Raw genomic sequence first — 23096 nt, 5'->3', positions numbered from 1 at the left:
TTTTTTTTATTAGAAACCAATAATTTTTTTTATTTAAACAAAATTATTTTTGTAGTCCCAAATAAATTATTTTATAAAATATTTAGGGAATCCTTGAAATTTTTTTAAACGGCAAAACGACAGAAAAAAAATTTACAAAGTGCTTTTGAGCGCCATCTATTGATCAACGCGTGAATGATGTCGGTAATATGCATATATTATGGTAACAACAATCATTTATTATATATTGTTATAATTTAATTATTAACTACTATTTTATTGTATAAATATCAAAAATAATTAATGTTAATATTAACTCAATAGGAAAAAAGTTTATTTTCTGGCATTTTCCATTTTTTTCAATCACAAAATAGAATAAATCATAACAGGTAAATACGCTACACTTTAAATAAGTTAATTATTTAATAATAAGAGCTTAATTATCAAATAATATTGCATAAATCGAATCAGAAATGATTAATTTTTATTTCCCAATATCAATTTTACCAATATTTCAATTATTTTTTGCAATTTATTGCCTCAAACCCAAACGAACCGAAACTTGACCAAGCTCAGTCAACTTCTCGGTTTATACAATCTGCCAAGGACGTGGTCTGCAAGGATTTTTTTTTACTAAAAACTAATTATATTTTCCTTATGAATCAGATTTTAACGTTTTTATAAGACTATAAAGTATGTAATTCATTAAACACCTATTAGATATTATTTAAAATACTTTATTTATTCACTTCTCTTGTGGCAGTATTTATAACCTCGAAAAATCAAAAAGTTACACTTTATTCTCTTTAACGCACCATAAAAATTTACGTGTACATTAAAATGCCCAATTTTTTTACCACAGCTTTTGGAATACATAAAATTTTTAATTTTATCTTCATCTGTCTTCTAAAATACCGTATAATATCTGTAAAACGACAGTGCGCCAAGTTACCCGCTGCGCCGTTTTACTTGCTTCTCCCCTAAATTACTATTTTGCAAAAATAATATTCTACAGAATAAAATTCGATTAAAACATTATTCTAAAAAATTAGCGGTCTCCAACACGGTAACTCGCAACCCTATTAAAAATCCCTTGTACAAGAAAATTTATTTGATATTTGTATGCAAGAAAATGTTGGTGTTCTTGTCCATATTCTTGTGCAGGTTCATGTAAATTTTCTTGCACTAGATTTGGTACAAGTTCAGCTGCTGAACATGTATATTTTCTTGTACAGGGATTTTTTTAACAAATTTAAATAAATAAATTTTTTCTTTGCCTTTCTAATTTAGTTAGTGACGTATAATTAAGAAAACTTTACTCTTAGACTTTTGCTGTTGTCACATAAACATTGTGACTTGATAAATTTTATTGACGACAAAATAAAATTAAATAATTAATCTATCTCTGTCTATCTATTAATTACTCTTTAACAAACTTATCCTTGCAATTCCTATGCTAAATTGGGAACAAGTGTGCACCTTCGGGATTTTTAATCGAGAGATGTAATTTAAATAGAAAATATTTTTTATATAAATCCAAATTTTTGAAGAAAAAATAAGTTAAAAGTTTTTATTTAGATATTTCTAAATAGATACAATTCTTAGTATTAATGAGTATAATAACTATACCAAATTTTATTAAAATCTGTCAAAGCGTTTTCGAGATATCCTGGCGATAAAAAAGCTTGACATATACAAGCTCATATAATATAAGCTTATAAAGCTCATATACATATATACACATACATTTCATTTCTATCCTTTACAAAAATAATATCATTTCAACGTTTTAACAAATGCAATACTTTAATGTTAAATTTAAAGCGGACAGAGCTTGAACACTGGAAACATGTTGTTTTTTCCAGACATTTTTAATCCAGCCATTAACTTCTGAATGATTAACATTAAGAGCTTCGCCACTTACTTTACCGAATATTATATTATGTATTTTTTAAAATCTAGAAATCCTTCCGACACTACACATAAAATATTTCTTTTCTTTGGGGTTTCCATTTGGCAATAACAGACAATGTTAGCACGAAGAAGTATTGAAACAGACTGGTCAAGAAAGTAAATATGAATGAAAATCTGATATGTTCGTTAAAGTTGTTTTGCAAAATTTTAATTTTTTTAAGAGTTATTGCTTAAACAATTTTTAAGCATCCAATTAGTAAAAAAAAGTTTTCTACAATTCTATTTGATGTATTTTGCTAAAATTTAATATGAGTAACATACAATAATCGGGTAAAATATCTTAAACTTTTTCAATTGTTTTTCATCGGGTGCTATCGGGAGAACGATATACGCACATGCGCAAATATTTAATAATAATTAGAAAAGTGTTGAATCACACAGGAAAGATGTTTTTCTTCTAAATGTTCTGTAATATATAGTTTGTTCTGTTCGTGCGTATGTATCAAATGTATAAAATCTAAATTAAATTTCTAGTAATATGGATAATGTCAATATGTTTACTTAACCCATATATGAACAAATCAAGTATGACAACCTTTGAATTGTTAATACATAACCTCAAAAATATAAAAATAAATAAATAGGTACGTAAAAACTACATATAAACAGAAATTAAATAAATAATTAAGTACATATAAAAATAAATATAAGAAAAAATTCTATTTCTCACATTTTAAAATAATTTCAGTTTTTCATTTTTTTTAAACAAAATTATTAGTTTTTCTTAACTTTGGGTGTCCAGCAACTTTTCAAGAAAAATAAGAAAAATTTTTTTAGCATAAATTACTCTAGAGTAAGACTCATCATCACGGTCCCGGAAGAGGAAGTAGTAGTACTGGTCAGACTGGTCGGTGAACACACGTTGAGGCTAAGTTCCTCCTCGGAAGTCAGGTACGCAAGTGAGAGCGAGTTACAGATACACGCAATGTTTATGAACTCGTATTACGCCTGTCCCCCTCCAGCCGTGACCTATTTTTCGGCAATAGGTGGGGGAAACAAGTGCGACTCCGCTCCAATCCTGATGCGTGGACCTTGATGCATACGCGGAGAGACACCAGAACTCAGTCGCCTGAAAGAGTTGCTGGTGAAAGGTTGTGCAGCCTCTCTCGTTGTTTTGAGTTTATATATATGCTTTTAGAACCGAAAACCATGCCAGCCACCACTACCGCACTTCGATACATCCGAGTCGGCGGCGCCGCTCGGAAGAAAAAGCGGCAAGTACCCCTAAATAAATATTTATAGCTCCAGGTTTACGACACCGTGTTGGCCATTACAAACATCGCCAACCTGGAGCATAATAGGTTCTTTCGAATATCAAAAATCAAAGCAGGCATTCGAAAATAATTATTTTAAATGCTTAGAAATCGAACAAGTCTGACGCCAAGCCGCATTTTTCAGCTTTCTGGTACCTCTTAAATTTATCGAATAAAACACATTAATCGGTTTTCTCTTTCCACTACTTTAAATTTTGAATATATTATGTTTGGAAATTAGTTATACAAACGATGTTTAACTTTGTTCCTTTGCCGTTGACGACATCTTAGTAAAGTTTATTAATTACCAGTCCAAACATTTACTTTACAAGAAAGAAAGAAACTAAACAATGCAAATAGAACATTTTTAACTTCTTAAACAAAACATTTAGATGGTTTTGAGAGAGTTCTGAAAAAGTAGCTGAATTTTATATAAATTAAAAGAAAACTCAACTAAGTATTATGGATGTTTCACGAAGCAGCGGGAAAATGACATGTGTATCAGAAGTTAAATCTAACCTTCTTTTCCATTTTTATTAATCCTGTAAAAATTTTATTAATATTAATTTTATAAAATCGTATTTGCAAATTATAAGTAAATTTTATTAATTTTATGTCTGTGTGACTAATACAAATGTGCGAGAAAAACGTCTGTCCTGCAGATGTGACAATGTCATAAAGTAATAAAAGATCAAAGATGATTAATGTCAGCTTCTGGTTACTGCTATCTGTTAATTCTGCTTCAATCTGCTGGGCTGAAGTATGGCACCACGAAGTCACGATTCAAATTGAATTAACAGGATAGTGATTAAATTTTTCTATATTTTGATTTATAGAAAGTCAATTTGAGTCACTGTATAATGTCTTTCAATCACTCACACAAACGACGAATGTAACAACTTATTTATTGTAGAGTAGTAATAAAAAATTGGCCAAACGTGCCTTATTTCGATTTTCGAAGATAAGTAGTGATCCTCAATAAACAGTTTGGAAAACTATGCTGTCTTACAGAAAGTAAAGAAATAAATGCGGGAGCAAGGTATAAATGGGAAATATTTTTTATTTATGTATATATATGAGGCATTCTATGGACATCTTTGAGGATTTTTGAAAAACATAAATTCAAAATGTGTGTCTTTGAAAAATTTGACACGAAGCATAAAGTCGAATACAGCCTTCTTCAGAGACAAATTTAATTGTTTTGAAAAAGTAATAATAACTCAAAGGTTTCTCTCAATAATAATCATGTTTAATTATGAATAACATAAATTTGAAAATTAATAATTTATAAAAATAACTTTGTAGCACATTATTAAAATAAACGTGATTATATTAATCTCTTTTTAGAAAATTTTTTTTCCTGTATAAGTTGTGGTTTCTTTCATAATAAAAACAATGAAATTAGTCTGTGACGTAAACTGGATGGGTTAGGATTAAACTTCATACTTCGTGTCAAATTTTTCAAAAACACACAATTTGAATTTAGGTTATCCAAAAATCTTCAAAGATGACCATAATAAATTTATTTTCACGCAAGTTACAAGAAAATTTAAGTGGGGGTGTTTTGAGATGTTAAGAGTTTAATATTTCAAAACAGAATTTCTTTATGAAATTGTGAGAAATTAAAAAAAAAAATGTTAATGCCAATCGTTAAATTCTCTTTCGTAATAGTGTTTAACATTATTGTTACGTATGAATTTCGTAACGTTGTATTAATAATTCCTTAATACAATTCTTAAAAAAGAGAACACATTATGAAATACAGAAAATAACTAACACATTATAAGAAATGCCTTTAGAATTTTTTGGAGCTGTCCAAATAATTATATATTAAATGTTAAAATTCAATTAACCTTTTAAGGACGGGAAGGACACTTTTTTACAGGAATTTTCAATGACATATTTCTCTGCGACTAAGAGTTTTAAAAATTTGAGAAGAGGTGTGTCTTATGTATTCGATATCGCTCTCTCAGAATCCATATTCAAAATTTTGAAAAAATCAAAATTCAAAAAGTTCCGGCCATGTTTTTGAAAAAAAGGGTTTTTTGAAAATTTTTTATTGTACATTATTATTTTTCGAAGCTATTCCCTTTAGGAGATGCATAAAACCCTAAAATATCGTGTCCTAAATGTTCAGACATGAAAATGGTGCAAAAGGTTTTTTTTAAATTCAAGATGGCGTACCAAAAATGGCGTCCAAATTCAAAATTTTTTACAAAATCATAACCCAATTTGCCTGAAATTTGTTACTCGGGGGTTTTTGGGGTCGCTGATTACGAATCTGAAGTCCGTTTTTGAAAATACAAAATGGCGGATCCAATATGGCGGACGACTTTTTAAAAAAGGCTCAAATTTGCTTGAAATTATTTACTCGGGGGTTTTTGGGGTCACTGATTACGAATCCGGTGTTAGTTTTCAAAAATTCAAAATGGTGGATTCAATATGTCGGACGACGTTCTGAAAATCTAATACAATTTGCTTGAAACTTGTTACTCAGGGGTTTTTGGGGTCGCTGATTACGTATCCGATGTTAACTTTCAAAAATTCAAAATGGCGGATCCAACAAGGCGGATAAGTTTTTTTAAAAACCATTAATTTTCGCTTGAAAAGATAGTTGTGATTTATTATTATTATTAACTTTTTGATGAATAATTTATGGTGGTGGTGGTGGTGTGGAAGACTAACAAATTTCAGACGTATCAGAACGATTTTAAAAAATTCTTCCACCATATTGGATCCATCTTTGAATTTTTAGATTATTTAAAAATCTGACTTCAGATTCGTAATTAATAACCCCAAAAACCCTCGACAAGCGAGTTTGAAACGAATTGGGTCAAATTTTAAATTTTATCCGCCATGTTGAATCCGCCATTTTGAATTAAGAAAATTTTAAAAATCTGCCTTCAGATTCGTAATCAGCGACCCCAAAAACCCCTGAGTAACAAGTTTCAAGCGAATTGCATTAGATTTTCAGAACGTCGTCCGCCATATTGAATCCACCATTTTGAATTTTTGAAAACTAACACCGGATTCGTAATCAGCGACTCCAAAAACCCCCGAGTAACGAGTTTCAAGCGAATTGCATTAGATTTTCCAAAATTCGTCCGCCATATTGGATCCGCCATTTTGAATTTTAAAAAACTAACATCGGATTTGTAACCAGCGACCCCAAAAACCCCCGAGTAAATAATTTCAAGCAAATTTGAGCCTTTTTTAAAAAGTCGTCCGCCATATTGGATCCGCCATTTTGTATTTTCAAAAACGGACTTCAGATTCGTAATCAGCGACCCCAAAAACCCCAGAGTAACAAATTTCAGGCAAATTTGATCAATTTTTTAAAAAGTCGTCCGCCATATTGGATCCGCCATTTTGAATTTTAAAAAACTAACATCGGATTCGTAATCAGCGACCCCAAAAACCCCCCCAGTGAAAAATTTCAATCACATTTGAGCATTTTTTAAAATTTCGTCCACTAGGTTATGATTTTGTAAAAAATTTGAATTTGGACGCCATTTTTGGTACGCCATCTGGAATTAAAAAAAAACCTTTTGCACCATTTTCATGTCTGAACATTTAGGACACGATAGTTTAGGATTTTATGCATCTCCTAAAGCGAATAGCTTCGAAAAATAATAATTTACAATAAAAAATTTTCAAAAAACCGTTTTTTTTAAAACATGGCCGGAACTTTTTGAATTTTGATTTTTTCAAAATTTTGAATATGGATTCTTAGAGAGCGATATCGAATACATAAGACACACTTCCTCTCATATTTTTAAAACTCTTAGTCGCAGAGAAATATGTCATTGAAAATTGCTCTAAAAAAGTGTCCTTCCCGTCCTTAAAGGGTTAATAACCTAAATTTGAAAGAATACCTATTTAATTTTCATGATAAAATTGAGAAACTAAGTGACTTAATTTAATACAAGAAACAAAAGATGATGCAATAAAATTTAAATTATTAAATAAATTATCAATTAAATTAAATTATTTAATAAAATTTAAACTATATATATTATATAAATTCAATTTGAACAATTTATATATGGGCGATTCCACGTGAAATTTACCTATGTTATTTTAAATTAGGTTAATATATTTTTTTTCGATCTTTATAGAAAAAAATGTTTACGTATTTTTTCATAAGTGCTCAAATTTTCGAGTTATGAATTTTAAAAAAATCGTTATTTTCTATAAACAAATTCAAAAATTTTTTTCGTTTACATATTTTGAAAGTCGATGAAAAACTGGGACTTTTTTGTATCTTGGTTCCTAAACTCAATACTTGTAAATGAAATGAAAGCGCATGATGCCTTCATGCTCGTGCGTGATCACACGCATGCAATGCCAGCGAAATAGCATGAATTGTGCTTGCATTGAAATAGATTTCACACGTGACTGCAAAGTGCAAACGAAATGCATGCATTATGACCATCACTTCGTGTCACGCACGATTGTTATATGGATGCATTTGACTATTTTATATGATGTAACAATAATTTTAAATCATCATTTTAATGACTCTTAAAGTTGTCTGTTCGCAGCTAATTTGAGATTCTAAAAACATAAAATAAAGGCGCCGTCCCATGACAGCGTAAAACGCCGGCGTAAAAGCGGAAAGCATGAGAACGAAAGAGATGAAAATATCTCACTATCTCTTTCGTTCTCATGCTTGCCGCTTGTTCGCCGGCGTTTCACGCTGTCATGGGACGGACGGGGCCTTTAACCTTTAATAATGTTCTTAAATCTGTTTGTGTAAAATTGCGGCAGTAGTTAATTTTCTGTCCGTATGAATTGTTTTACCTACTTCGTACGCTATTTCTATCAACTAATTCGTAACCAAGGACCTCATTCACTGTACAAATAATTTTTTAGTGTCAATTTATTTTCTAAACTTGTTTTATTAGTTACTAACAACTTTGTAAAAGTTTAATTACTAATTAGGAGGTACTGATTAAAATAATTATAAAAAAGTTATTTACATTTTTTTAAAGTAGGATGGATGAATAAATTCAATTAATATTATTACGAGGTGAATTTTAAATAACTGTTTTGTCCTTGTTGCATGAAAAGTATGTCATTTCAGACAATTAATGAGGGCACAAAGTAAGTAATTCCTGTCTAAGATAGTGTAAGCGTTCAGGAAAGTTTTTGCTCCCGCTGATCGTAAAATAAGTCAGTCAAAAAAAATTTTTTAAATCTTTTATTTATTATTTAAAAAATTACAAGACTCCTTTAAACCAAATAAAAGCTTTATAAAGTATACTTTATTTACTAATATTTACAATTTTTTCTATGAATAAAGTGTACAGTAAATATTCGTTATATTAGAACAATGTTAAGGTTAATAACTATGAAATTATTTAGGTCCTAGTAAAGCATATGGTGATCTGGAACTTCACCAAAGAAGTAGTAAATCACTACTGGCTAATGTACTGGATCTAGAAGACAATGCCTTGGCATCGCATAACAACTTATTAAATAACGTGTACAGTACACCTGGTCCTCACCATCACACAATTGGTCACGGTCATAGTCATATACATACGACTCCTCGTCATCACCATACACATACGACAGCAACGCCACATCATCAGCATTCAACGCCGTTGCCACATTCTTCCTATCCAACACATCAACTTGGTCACACTCCACATCATCATCCGCATCCTCAGGATGGAGGAGCACCACAAGTAGAAACCATTCTTCAGAGCGCGTGCTTTTGTGCTCGCTATGAACTCGTTTTAATATTGAAAGAGATCAAGGTAAGAGACTGTTATCTTAGTTACATAATCATTTAATTTAAGTAACTAATTTTTATTTTCAGTCATATCTGTAACGTAAGATATAATAGCGTTATGGTATCAGTCTCACAATATAGTGTGACTATAGCTAGAATTTCTACGATAACAAGTATCAGTATCGTATAACTAAAAAGAATTTGTTATATTTATAGAAAAAAGAATTATTACATTAAACCAATTTTAAATTTTATTTTACGCATTACACAATGTTGTGCTCCATTCCAAATTTATAACTGAACTCTCGTCCAAAAACCTAGTTTTTTCTTTTCGCTCCTCGTTTTTCTTGAAAAAAACTCCTCCGCTTACTTCTCTGGTAAATCACTTGTCTGTAGTTCTTCTTCTTACCAGAGAGATGAAAACAGGTACCTGTGTCTGAAAAACACAATATATCTTTCCCTCATAAAGGTCAGAGCTAGGTAAATGAAGTAATATAATAAAATATTTTCTATAATATCATAAAATCCAGTCTTTTAAATTTAATATTGTGTGGCCACTGAACTCATTGTACTTTCTCTTGAAAGTCTGTGTTTTTAATTATCATTAAATTGATCAACAGTAGTAATAGAGGTTTACGAAATCAACATATGAAGACAGTTTTCAAAACGGCCAGTGGATGACTTATTGATGTCCGAACTTGAGTTTCTGTTTGATCATTAGCAAAGTAGGTTCCGGACAGATCCTTAAGGAATCAAGAGAATATTCAACAATTCAGGAATAAGAAGGAACTTTTCTGAGCTGTTGAGAAGGTTTCCTTGGAAGACAATAAAAAGAGTTTCATACGACTAGTGTTAAAAATCCTGCAGCCGCAACAACAATAACTATGGACACTTCTGAGAGTACCGCGGGAGAAAAACGCATTAGTCATGAACGAACTACCTCCTCTTTACGCGTAACAATTGCAGTAAATATAGTCATCTGTCAGTTAATTGCAATCTTCCGAACCGCCGTGGCGCTCCCGGTTTCAGAATAGGGCGCCTGTAGCCCACTGCATGTCGTAAAAGGCGACTAAAAGGGGTGCGGAGGATTGTACCCATCTAGCTAAGTACCGCTTCGACGGAGACGCTGAGGTGGGACATTTGATGTGTGAACGCACTACGCCTGCCAGGTGTTCACCATGTGAAATAGGACCCTCCCCGAGCAAGGTGGCCGTGGAAGTCCGGCTGGAGAACTTGTCTTCCCGTATCCCATCGCGTGTCGTACGAGGCGACTAAAGAGGGAAATTTAAACGCAGTACGCCTCCTTGCCCGGAGGCAGGGTGAGACCGTTGTGGTTTCAGACTGCGGTCTGACACTTCGGTTTGGGAGCGGATGTTCCACGTGGTCCCCGTTGGAAGTGCAGGATTCTTGTCCTCGCTAACTCACGCCCACTCCTGTTCGGGCGTTATCGGGTCCAAGATGAATGTTACTAATCGTTCCGCCATTTCATTAGGCACCCTATTGTATGAGTGTGTGTGACCTACCAGACCATCGGTGGGTGGAGCTTAGCTCGGAGACGGAATCTCCACAAGGTCCCCGCTGGGTACTTTGATTCCCTTCTTCCGCTCAAGATCTACTTGCACGGGCAAAGGGAATCAATGCTAACCGTATCCTCCTGGAAGGGCACCCGGTCTTCTTCGCCGTTTTGGTTCTTAAGGACCATACAACGGCAATTTTTCCCTCCTCTTTCCCCATGGTGCATCGGTAGCGAGGCGGCTTGACAAATCGCCGCCGTTTCAACATGTCGGTAGTTCTTTCGTTAGGGGGTAGATATGCTTATTTTAAGATCGGGAGTTATAGTCCTTAAGGACCCAGGCATCCCAGTCGGCCTTGAGCACGACGATAAGCGCAATTCTGCAATCTTCCAAAAATACTATCAGGGGTGTGTTTTAGATTTTACGAGGTCGGACACCAGTCAAGGGAATGTCCAAAGAAGAAGCCTGATCAACGAAGACAAAATCAAGCTACTAACGTATCAGCGAGTAATTTATTCCGATCAGCTGCTTTACCACAAAAAAAGAAACTGTCTCTTCCAGTGTTTGAGGATGCCATTGACGAACAATGTTTCAAAACGATCACATGTAAATTTTACTGCAAAAATGATGTAACTCCCAAACGTTGGATATGCAGTTGGATATTGGAAACCTAATAAAGGTGCTGTTTCATCAAAATCGGATCCATGTCTGTTTCATATCGAAGCAGTTGAAGACATAACCATCATCGTTGTCTACATAGACGATTTCCTCATGTTAGCTAAGGACGAAAAGAAAATCGAAACCTTTAAAAGAAAATTTTCTAGTGAATTCGAGTTGAAATATCTTGGGCCCGAAACTTACTTCTTGGGATGTAAATTTACACAAGGCAACAACGTAATATCAAGACGAGCCCTCAAGGATACATACAGGAACTACCCCAAAAGTTCGGAATGAGTGAGTCGAATTAGTACCTCCATCAAGGCAGGTGTAAAACTCATGAAATACGCACAATTTACTAAAGGATATCTAAATTTACCTTACCGGAAACTTGTGGAGGCACTTACCTACCTTTCAGTCACGACTCGTCCTGGCATTGATTATTCGATAAGCTACTTGGGACAATTCAACAATTGTTATGACTAAACACATTGAAAAGCAGCTAATCGCTCGACTTTTGACGCTATATTAGTATGTGCCTTGAACGAAATTCGCATGGCAGGATGAAGAACTATATTCACATGACATTTATACGAATATAGAAAAATCAACGAAACTTTATCTCTTGGGAACAACCCAAACTATTTTAGTATGTCCAAGAGTGGTATTGGTATAAATGTTATGCTATTAAAGTCTCAATAGTTGTTTTACTAAATGAGTAAGTAGTTTTCATACGAAATTAGGGAGAAATTTCTCTCCGTGTACGCAACGCAAGTCGAGAACGCTAACCACTACTCAACCAATCCTACTAACAATTTGATATTAAATTATTTTCACAATGTATAAAGGCTGGAAAAAACTGTCGTTGTTTTAACAAATTTTATTTATTTATTCTCACTACACAAACTTTTTTTTTAATGTCTGAAAAACATACACAGAAAAAAGTGGGTGTCATTTTTGTTGCGGTTAATTTTGTCTAATGCTAAAAACCCATAAGATTTAACCTTAACTAGGGTTAGAATTTGTTGCAGGTTATTTTAACACCACATTCTGGGTTAAAATAACACTTTGTTTTTTCTGTGAAAAACTTTAACACTGAAACTTCACGACGCGAACAACGTATGGTTAATGTTGACATCCCGTGAATGGGAAGCGACGCCATATTTACAAGAAATGGAGCCAACTAAACTTCCCGATTTATTGCCACTTTCTATTCTGTTGTGACAACCGTATTTTAGTAACGCCAACTAAAAATGCTCAACTAAATTATTTTCTTATTATTACGAAATTATTTTTCATTATTTATAATTGATTTATAAAGCGTAAAATAGAATATTTGTAAAATATTTTTTCCTAGAATTATATCAGTTTTGTTCCGTTTTTCAAAATTCAAAATGGCGGATCCAATATGGAGGTCGAGAATTTTAAAAATCCATATAATTTACTTGAAACTGGTTACTCGGGTTACCTTCAGATTCGTGTTCACCGACCTTGAAAACTCCTAATTAACGATTCTGAAGCCAATTAAATACATTTAAAAGATAATCGTCCACTATTTTGGATCCGTCATTTTGAATTTTTTAAAACTGATTCCAGATTCGTAATCAGCGACCCCAAAAACCCCCGAGTAACTATTTTCAAGTAAATTGGATTGATTTTTGAAATTGTCGTCCGCCATATTGGATGCGCCATTTTGAATTTTGAAAACTAACACCGGATTCGTGTTCAGCGATCCCAAAAACCCTCGAGTAAGAAGATTTAAACGGATTCGGTCATTTTATCGGCGAAAAAATATTAAACAATTATTTTTTAAACAATAATGTTTATAAAGATCGTAACAACGTATTTTAGAAACTTTTTAGGTCCTTCTCTTCACATAGCAATAGTCATAATAGTCATAAATAGTCATGATCTTTATTGAAACATTCAGCATCTAGATGGCTGTCTCTATTTCCAGTTGCAAATGATGTCTTTAAGTTTAAATGTTCAGTCTATTAAAATCGTATTTTTTTCCGTTTATACTCCTGCCCTATTGGCATTTTATGAGCACATTTTGAGAAATGAAGCAATTTTGAGTAATATCGGAAAAATTGATAAATACAATTTATGAATCATTAATTTAGTTTTAACTTAAAAAATTGTTCATGTAAAGTCGAAAATTTTTAAGAATTGATGTTAAATATGTTCTAAATAAGTGTATAGGGTCAGTTGGGGTAAATGGGGACAAGAAGTTTTGGAGCTTAATTTACAGTTTTAAAATTAAGTTCAACGTCAATATTTTAACCTCAGATCACCTGCAAGAGGTTTTGAGTATTGCCAAACTATTATCTTCACAATTGGCAGCAAGATAAAAACAGTTATCGCTCAATGCATAAAAACTTGAAAATCAACGTCAAACTGTTTCAGTATTTTGTCGAGCATTTAAAAAAACAGATTTAAAAATATTTGGGGTAAATGGGGACAGCTTGTCATTATTAACCAAATTAACAAAAATCAAAAATTCAAGTGAATTTCTGTTATGGGACTCATAAGGAATAAGAAAAAAAATTGGTATGATTTTTAAGTCTTTTTTTTCAAAAGCGAGAGAAAAAAGTGAAATAAAAAAAAATAAAAAAATTTTAATTGGTTCAACTATTATATATCTACTACAAATTTTTTTCAAGTTTTGTCATCCCTTAATACAGTAATATACTTAAGGTATCACATCGGTAAAACCGTTTTCTATAAATTTTCTTGAAAATTTTCCCATATGTTCTTATTATCATTCTTGACAAATTTGCAAAATATGAAGAATTTTCGCCGTACGGAACCAGAGATATTAGCAATCAAAGTTGCTTATTTTGCATGGGAGACAAGACTAATGTATGGGGGAGAAGTACATTTTCATAAATATCATCAGAAGTTTTCTATAAATTTTTTTCAAAAACTAATGTTGAATTCACGAATAAATTTGGAACTAAAATATACAAAGAAATTTATAATTTACCGTGCCGTTTATTTGTAATTATAAATTAAAAATTCTATTTCATGACGTCATTTGCAATATATAGCACACCCGCCACTTTGATGTGGCAACATCGCAGGATGGTAACATTAGTTAGAGAGAGACAGTAGTCCACAGTAGTCAAAGCGAGACTTATAGCGACGTTGTCAAACCTCCTACTCCTTCCAATCGCTGCTAGTGTGGGGTATACGTGTACGAGTGTATTTGTAGAAGTAGGTACAGTATGGGCTGAGAGTATAGGGAGTTGAGGGCGAAAGTATAGTGCGGGAAGTAGTAATGCGAGCTACAAACTTTTGACTCCGATTAGTGCCGATGTGATACCTTAAGGAAATTTTTTTCTTAAAACTTTCTTAGAAATTACATGGAGAAAATCTGAAAGCACTGAGTATTTTTCTCACAGCACTGGTTACTTTGTAAACCAAAAAATTAAATTCCAGGGTTCTGAAAGTTCTCTATACAGCACTGAATGCTCTGCAGAAAATAATCACAACTTTTTTTTTATAGTAATCAGAGTTTTGTTTCATATTAGTTGACAACAGATTATTCAGAGATACGAATGTAGCAATAAATTCTTTGCTCGAAGTCGTGACTGCTGTTCTCACAGCTCTGAGTACTGTGTAGAATTATTTTTTAGGATTAAAGAAATAAAAGAACATTCAACCTTTAATAAAAATAGACAACAATTTTAAACAAGCGTTCAAAATAATTTTAATCAATTTTAGATGTTTTCTAATATTTTTATAAAAAATAGATTATTTGACTTAAATTATTTATATTTAATTAAATAAGAAGCAATAAACTTTAATAATATTAAATAAATTACTTTTTATTAATAAACGTAAGAAATAATAATTTTTTTTACTTCACGAGATAAATATTTAATATAATAATGTTGAAACTTATTATTTTTAAATCATAATTATCTATAAATTTAGATTAAGTTGTAATTTGATATTAGCTAAGAAATCTTAAAATTTCAAAACTTGTGAAATACAAATAAATATTTAAAATTTACCTGTAATAATTTATTTTAAAAATAATTATTTTTTATTTCATTATAATATAATAACTTTATTTGCTATATAACTAAAAAAAAATTTTAAACCGATAGTTTTTAAAAAGACTTTTTAAAGTCTTTATTTCTGTTATTCATTAACTGTTTATAAACATGCCAATTAAAATCAATGTTTGACAAGAAAAATTGCAGTAATAATATAATAATAATAACAGTAGCCAGTGCTGTGAAAAAAAATACTTAGTGCTTTTAGGTTTTCTTCGTGTATGCTATCCCCATTTACCCCAAATTTTATGAAATTTTCTAAATTTTGGAGTAAATGGGGACAGTCAGTTTCATGCGTTTAAAGCTTATCTAAATTTTTTTCTGGTGTATAAAATTAATCCTGGGAACGTAAATAACATATTAAAAAAAATAAACCCGCAAATATTACTTTTTAAAGGATGAAAATTACGTAATTTGTGAAAAATAGCGATTTTGTCCACATTCACCTCAACTGACCCTAAGTAAAATAAATGTTATTTGATAAAAAAATACCTTTAAATTTTAATTTAAAATGTTTACTACTTTTGTTGTATTTTTTAAACAATTACTCTACTTTAATACTCTTTTTCTAACCTGTATGCCCTATACATTACAAAAAACGAAGAAGGTAACCCGACTTGAAATGCGCACGTAATGGTGCAAAAATCAGTACACATTATCACTTTGGGCATTCCAATCAATTCAATCGTTCTTCTTGATTTCTTAATTTTATAATTTCATTTCATTTTTATATTATTTTCAGTTCATATTAGTTTCAGTTGTTTGAAAAAAGAAAAAGGACGTTTTTTGCTAACCCTCGACATTTTTTCAAAAGAAAATTATTTTACGAAACTGATTAAGCATAATGTAGATTATTCCTCCTAGTAACACATACCATTTTGAAATTTGCTATAGAAACTTAATTTTTGTGGAAATTACATGGGTTTGAAAAAGTGTCTCATAATTCATCAATCTTCGCTACACAATATATGAACCGATTTTCACCGTTTTTTTGTTCTACATAAAAATTGCCTGGGCATATTTCATTAATATAAAATAAATTCAGATAAATAGTTTGTTTAACAAAATAATCGATATTTTCAGATTATTACTGATCAACTAAAAGACGAAGAAGTAAATACCAAGGTAACGAACGACTGGAAGTTTGCTGCGATGGTGATTGACAGGATGTGCCTAATTATATTTACTCTATTCACTATCATTGCTACCATCACCGTCCTGTTTTCTGCTCCACATATTATCGTCACGTGATTCGAAAATTTCAAGATTGATGCCGAAAGTGAAAAAAGAAGCCGATGCTCAGTTGATGATAAACTTGTTCTTGTTACGGGTAATAGTCCCATTGCGATCGCTTTCGTTTGTTATGCTCGTGACGTGTGATTTTTGGTCTGAAACGAGTGTTATCTGAAGTGAGACTGCTTTACAATAGAAAATCAATACGAAAAAATCTGTCTTTTATCTGATCTCGACACGTTTATCGTTGTTGAGTTATAAAATACGCCTTAGAAAAAACACTTTCAGATGAACATACCCCATAAAAAAAATTCGCATGAAATGTTTACTAAATATTCCATGAGCATCAACAGGAATCTTTTGAGTATTTAGTGAGCGTTTTAACAATTTCCGGTTTTTGGGTAATAATACACAGAGACAGGTTGAAAATATTTTTAAAGCTTTTCTTTAATTTTATAACTTAACGCAAATATACATACTATTACATACATATATACATAAAAACATCCATACATTTTATTTACTTACTAGTGTGGAACGAAAAAGTTCTGAACATAAATAAATATATTCTTACCGCCGCTGTCTTCGGATTTTAATAGTATTTTCCTTATTAATTTTAATGTTGATGAATGCTATAGTTATCTTACCTTCGGCAGGAAAACTATTTTAAATGAAACTTATTGTTTGAATATGTATTTAATATTTTAACGTATTAAATTATAACAAAAATTAAAAATATATTGATGCTCAACTAGGAATGGTACGAACTAAAAATTTTTACATATTATTAGTATAAATTTTTGAAAGCACATTAAAAGGTATGATTAAAAAACAGAGAATATTTATGTCATATGTTAAATGTTTTAAGTAGCAGTTTCTTCATACTTAAAAACTTTTTCATTCCAACCTAATAATACACAACATTCGTCCCAGTTAAAAATCCATTTCTAAAATTTCCCACCTAAATTAAATTACTTCTTTTATATAAATCTGGAGCTTTAGGTAGGCAAAAAGAATTAACAAAATTTTAAAACTGAGCTAATTAGAATCTTCTTGCAAAAGCGTGGATTCTATAATAAATCATATAGAATACCTTTAGATTTAATCATCATATAAGAATCATTAAGAACTTATTTTAGAAAATTTTCATGTGGATTTTTGCCTTAACTTTTTTATGCTAATCGTAGTGAATACGGTTTGAAAATTATTCGGTGGTTTTTAGCAGGTACGAAGTACGTACACACTTATACATGCCATACTCCAGCCATCTTATATGTTATTTAATTAAAAAAAAAAAAAAATTCTATTTTAACACTGTTTCTGTAAATTTAAATAACAGTGAAATTTAACTCATTGAAAATTCGTTAGAAATTAATTTTATTTCTTAATTTCTATAAAGTCATGATTTTCATGTGGCCGAAATAGTAATTTTAACTGGACAGTTTGTTATATGTATAAAAACTATTTGACTGGAGTAGAACAAACACAGAGTACACGGAATTAAAATGGACCCAAGACTGAAATCACAGTCTATCTAAATTTATTACGATCATAAAGAATTGATTTCTTTTGTGGGCAGTATTTAATGACCACAATAACACATTAACAGTTACGTGCTAAGAAGCAAAGCGCACACGTTGTACTCTCAAACACATTATTGAACTGCCAAGGTGATTCAAATGCCAGTGAATTTTATTATCTGTATCACTAGTAAGTAAATACGATTATGAAGATTTATAGTATGATTGTGTGGCGTGCGATAGCGCAATTTTTATAGGTTAAGCGAATTCAGGGTTAAGAGAATATGGAAATATACTCTTACCACAGATTTAGTAAAAAATTTACTTTTTAAGAAAGTTTCAGTTATTATCTATTCTAGTTCTCAATAAACACCGGCAGTTTCTATTCGATCTTCAGCATATTCTTATGCTTTTTGGCCATTTGTAACGTATAACAATGGCTAAAAATCTTAACATGCAAGTCCGAATTGGATTATCCGTTAACAAATCTTTGAACGATACTTTGTCCTCACGTTTCATGCAACTGTGCTCAATTTTACAAGTACAACTTATCATAACTGTCTAATCATGTACATATGTGTATATATTTATTTGTGTGTGTGTGTGCATGAATTATTGTGTGCACATACATATATACATACACACATATATTTACATATAATAATATTCTCTGTATGCATGTAACTTCATCTCGACTTATTTTATACTCTTCCCTCTCCACTTACTTATCATAATAGTAATCAAAATGTGTTTCTAGAATTTTTAAATGAACATTTAAATTACGATAAAACGCGAAAAATGACAGTTTTGTTTACGGATAGTCGCAAGAACGATATTAAACAGTTTTAATAAAATTTCATTATACGGCCAGTGGCATTGACGCGAAAGCCAATCACATTACCTTCTATATAAATACTAAAGTTAAACTAATAAAAACGTTGTTGATGATGTTATAAATGATAATTAAATAAAGTATAAACGTAGATCATATAAAATAATAATGCCCGATCGACAAATTTCGATTCCAAAAAGGTGAAAAATATACTTTGTAAGAATTATAAAAAGATCGGTAGAACGTTGACTAGTTACATAACGCTATCTACGTATATATTTAATTAAAATTACGGGCTGCTATACTTGAAATTACTTAAGTTAAGCCAGTGTATCGAGCAATTGATTATTTCAAAGATTAGTTTGTTTTATTTTCGACGGAAATTAATTCTCAATATTACATTTCTTCAAATTTATAGATTCCAAGTTGAGTTAACTAAAGTTTTAGAAGAAAAGTTTTTCTCTTCCATTATTATATTATATAGAATTATTTATTCGATTTCGGAAGATTGGGTGATAAAAAAATTTAAAAACTTCTTTTATAACGATGATGTTTCGATGGCAATAGGTTCGCCACCATCATCAAATCGCTTTAATAAAATAGAAATAATTCACATTCAAAAAAATACTCAAAGGAAAATTTTTTTTAACTAATTTAAATAAATTAATGACTCATTTCAATTTGACTAATCACTTACAATAACAATGTATGTGATTTCTTTCAAAAATCGAAAAAGAAATTTTATCTTTTTTAATTAATTTTAATTATTTATTTGGTTAATTTTGTTGACGAATTATTCATATAATTAATATTTAACTAGGTAAAAATTCATTAATTTATTTTTATTATTAAAAACTAATTTTTTTAAGTGATATTTTGTGAGTTTTTGAATGTGTGTTATTTTTGTTTTATTACAGTGACCTGATGATGGAGGCGAATGTAGAAATCGAAACGTCGTCGTTAAAAAAAGTTTTGAATAAAAACTAAAATTTTATTTTGCAGTACGACGATGAAAATGAAATAACATATATATACCAAAATTTCAAACACATCACGTAATCTCTTCTGTTCTACAAAAATACACTTCGTTTAAACTAACACATTAACTAAACGGGTAACGTAAAATAAGTTACCTATTTATTATATTCTTCATGCAAATTCTCAACCTTGTTTTCAGTCTATTTTGCTCAGTCCATAACACCATTTTTACACTTCAACAATTTCTCTTTTTCCCTTTATTCCATAGTAAAACTATATCACCTAAAATATTATTAGCTTATCCATCTTACTTTCTAGGATTAATTCTTCTAATCCTTTTCGGTCTTAAATCAATAATTCAAAATTTTAAACAATCAGTGTATTTTCAGTTATTGCAAAAAATGTATTGGCTCAGTCCAGCTCAATTGTGTCAAAAAAAATTTCATTGATTTTCTAAAATGTTAAAAATTTTATAAAAATCTGTAGTTCACAATAAAATCAAAAAACACTTATAACCGTCTTTTGAAATTTGAAATTTTTGTTAGGTTTTTTTTGTATTAACATTAACATTTTTGGATTAATAATTCAACAGCCGTTTGCAATAAATTAATTAAACTTATATCGGGTGTCGCTTATGTAATTTGACTTTGACGTTAAAGTTAAATTCGTCTGAACGTCAAAGACAAATTTCTATTTTTGATTTCACTTTGACTTTAAATTTATTTTTTATTGACAAATGGCTTTTATATTTAATTTTCTAGTGGACTAATTATTAACACTGAAGTAGAAATCGAGTGAATAATAATTAAAAAGAAAAAGTAAATTTGATTAAATTTTTTACCTTCACTATTTTCAACTATATCAATTTTGTTTGAAAAATAAAAAGTATTCACTTGGTCTATGATATCTGCTGTATGTTGAACTCATCACCACAAATAATTTTAAAAATGATTATTCGGTCGACTTCTACTTCAACATTATAAATCAGAGTCTATAGTAGATAAATAAATTATAAATTCACTAGTCAAAAATTTTAGTTTATTCTAAACACAAATTGAATGATAAATAAATTATTTATTTTTAAAATAAAAAGCACAATAATTTTTCATCGATAAGTATTTTACTTGAATCATCATTAAACTGTAAAAAATATTTTTAGATAATAAAAAATATTAACTTTTTTAATTACACAAAGTGAAATCGAAAAATAAATTTGACTTTGATGTCAAAGTCAAATAAAATTATATAATCGACACCCTTATTATACAAAAATGTTCACTCTTTTTAATAAATATTTTTGTAAAACTGTAAATTAAAAAATTCCATATTTTTAATAACAATTTTATAAGTAATTTGAATTATTTTTAAAAGCCGAGCTCGATCTTGTATATACAAGATCTGGACTGAGCCTATAATATTGTTTTCCAAATTAGATTTTCATGTTTTGTACCTATATTGATCAAAAATATATTACTTTCTTAAATCAGTATCTCAAATATATTAAAGTCAGTATATTATGTAAATTTTATTGAACTGTTAGTAATGTGCTCGATCCACTTTCAAAATATTTCTAAAGTTAAATTCATAGCAAATTAATAATTTATTGACTTTTAAATATAGGAACTCAAACATTTTTAACACCTAACAAAATATATTTAGCCGAAATAATTCATTAGAATGTTACATCTGCTTTGTTAAATATTACTTTATTACTTAGGGGCCATCCATAAATTACGTTGCGCTTGAAGGGGAGGGGGGGTCAAGGATTTGCAACATTCAATAGAAAAAATGGCGCTAGTGTATGCAAAATGTGCAACAGGGGGAGAGTCGAAAATGGTGAAAAATAGTGCAACGTAATTTATTAATGGCCCCTTATGCAGTAACAGAAATTTTATTGCAATTACTTAAAAAGTGATTGCATATTCTACATAGAACATAAGAACTAATATGCATATTTTGTATTAAATGTATATGCAAGTTTTGATTTCTATGATATTAAAGTATATTAGGTCTTAAATTTTCTATGTAGAATTGCAACGACACATGTTAAAAAGTTTGTTATGTAAAATAATAATTAAATTGTTCTTAAGTTTGTGTATGATTAGGATACTTGTATGAAAACTTAATCTGTAACGGTTGATGCTCATAATAAGCAGTGCAAAATACATTATTATAATATTTAAATTAAAGTTTTAAAAGTATTCAGTCGATATAGTCCAATAAATAAATTAATATAATATAAACAAAACATTTATAATCTCAAAAAAATTATTTTATTAAGGGAAATATAGCATAAATACTGTATATTACAAATTTATAAGTCTTTGTATTTTTATTTTGTATTTACTTGAGCAAAAATACAAATGATAATTTTTAGTGTTATTTAAGAAATTTTAAAGCCTATAAACATTTATAACTTCATTTTATGTTCCCCTATGAAACCTACAATTTAAAAAATGCAAATCTGTTGCTCTTTATGTTTTTGAGATATTGGGTTTAATATTATGTTATAGTAAATACACACACATGCGGATAATTTTTAAAAACATCGTTTTTGGATTCCTGGGGTAAGAAAACATCAAAGTATATGTCAAAAAATTGCAATGGTAAAATTTCAACAACACAATTTTGTTACCTCTATGAGGAAGCAAAAAACTTAAAATTTAAAAGACAATTTGAGGATTAAATGTAGGTACCTGAAAGTTGCAGGATTCAAATTAAAAGATTAATTTATGACAATACAATCTCATATACAATTACTGTAAAAATAGTACGTTTTCAATAAAACTTTTTTAAATTTTCTACTTTTCTTTAAAAACTTAACATCAAAATATATAAATATATAAAATATAAATATACAAAAAATGTATTTTTTAAATTTCATTACTTTATTCAAAAAAATGGTTAAAAATATAATGAAACATGTTATATATACTTTTATGAATTAGTTAAATATCACAGTGCTCATTAGCAATAACAGGTTTGACAAAAATGTGTAGAAATATTTCAGTATTATTTACAGGTTAGAAATTCGTTTGAATAAAAATTATAAAACTCCTTATTTCATGATATCGTATAAAAAGTGAAATATTATCTTTTAAATTTCATGTAAATTGTAAAGATTAAAAATTATTCTATTTTGAAGAACAACTAGTGGTTAATTAATTTATAGTCATGAACATAATCTCAAAACTTAAGACTATTTTATTAAATACATAAAAACCTTTTGTTTCCTGACTTTTGAACTAGCCTAAGGTTATGTTTATGACAAATAAATTAATTAAAATGTGACTTTTTTAAATCAGAATAATTTTAATCTTTACAATTTACATAAGATTTGAAAGATAATATT

General features: G+C 29.9%; 1 protein-coding gene across 6 annotated transcripts in view; it reads left to right on the top strand.

Moving 5' to 3' along the window:
- The window catches only part of LOC127284404 (neuronal acetylcholine receptor subunit alpha-7-like), a 152337-nt gene extending 129621 nt beyond the window's left edge, over positions 1–22716 (top strand). For 5 of the 6 annotated variants that reach the window (XM_051309811.1, XM_051309814.1, XM_051309808.1 and 2 more), the window contains 2 exons: positions 8574–8971; positions 16265–22716. In XM_051309811.1, the coding sequence (XP_051165768.1) occupies positions 8574–8971; positions 16265–16432 (566 nt within the window). In that variant the 3' untranslated portion in view covers positions 16433–22716. Of the gene's footprint in view, positions 1–8573; positions 8972–9566; positions 9594–16264 lie in introns of those variants that run through there. The other variant, XM_051309809.1, reaches the window with a different exon arrangement.
- Positions 22717–23096: the final 380 nt, after the last annotated feature.

This window comes from Leptopilina boulardi, unplaced genomic scaffold (assembly GCF_019393585.1).
Source record: "Leptopilina boulardi isolate dan_hultmark-lab unplaced genomic scaffold, ZJU_Lbou_2.1 LbouV2_324, whole genome shotgun sequence".
Taxonomy (NCBI): Eukaryota; Metazoa; Arthropoda; class Insecta; order Hymenoptera; family Figitidae; genus Leptopilina; species Leptopilina boulardi.
Note: the sequence above shows the minus strand (reverse complement) of the source record. Positions and strands in the feature narration are given on the sequence as shown.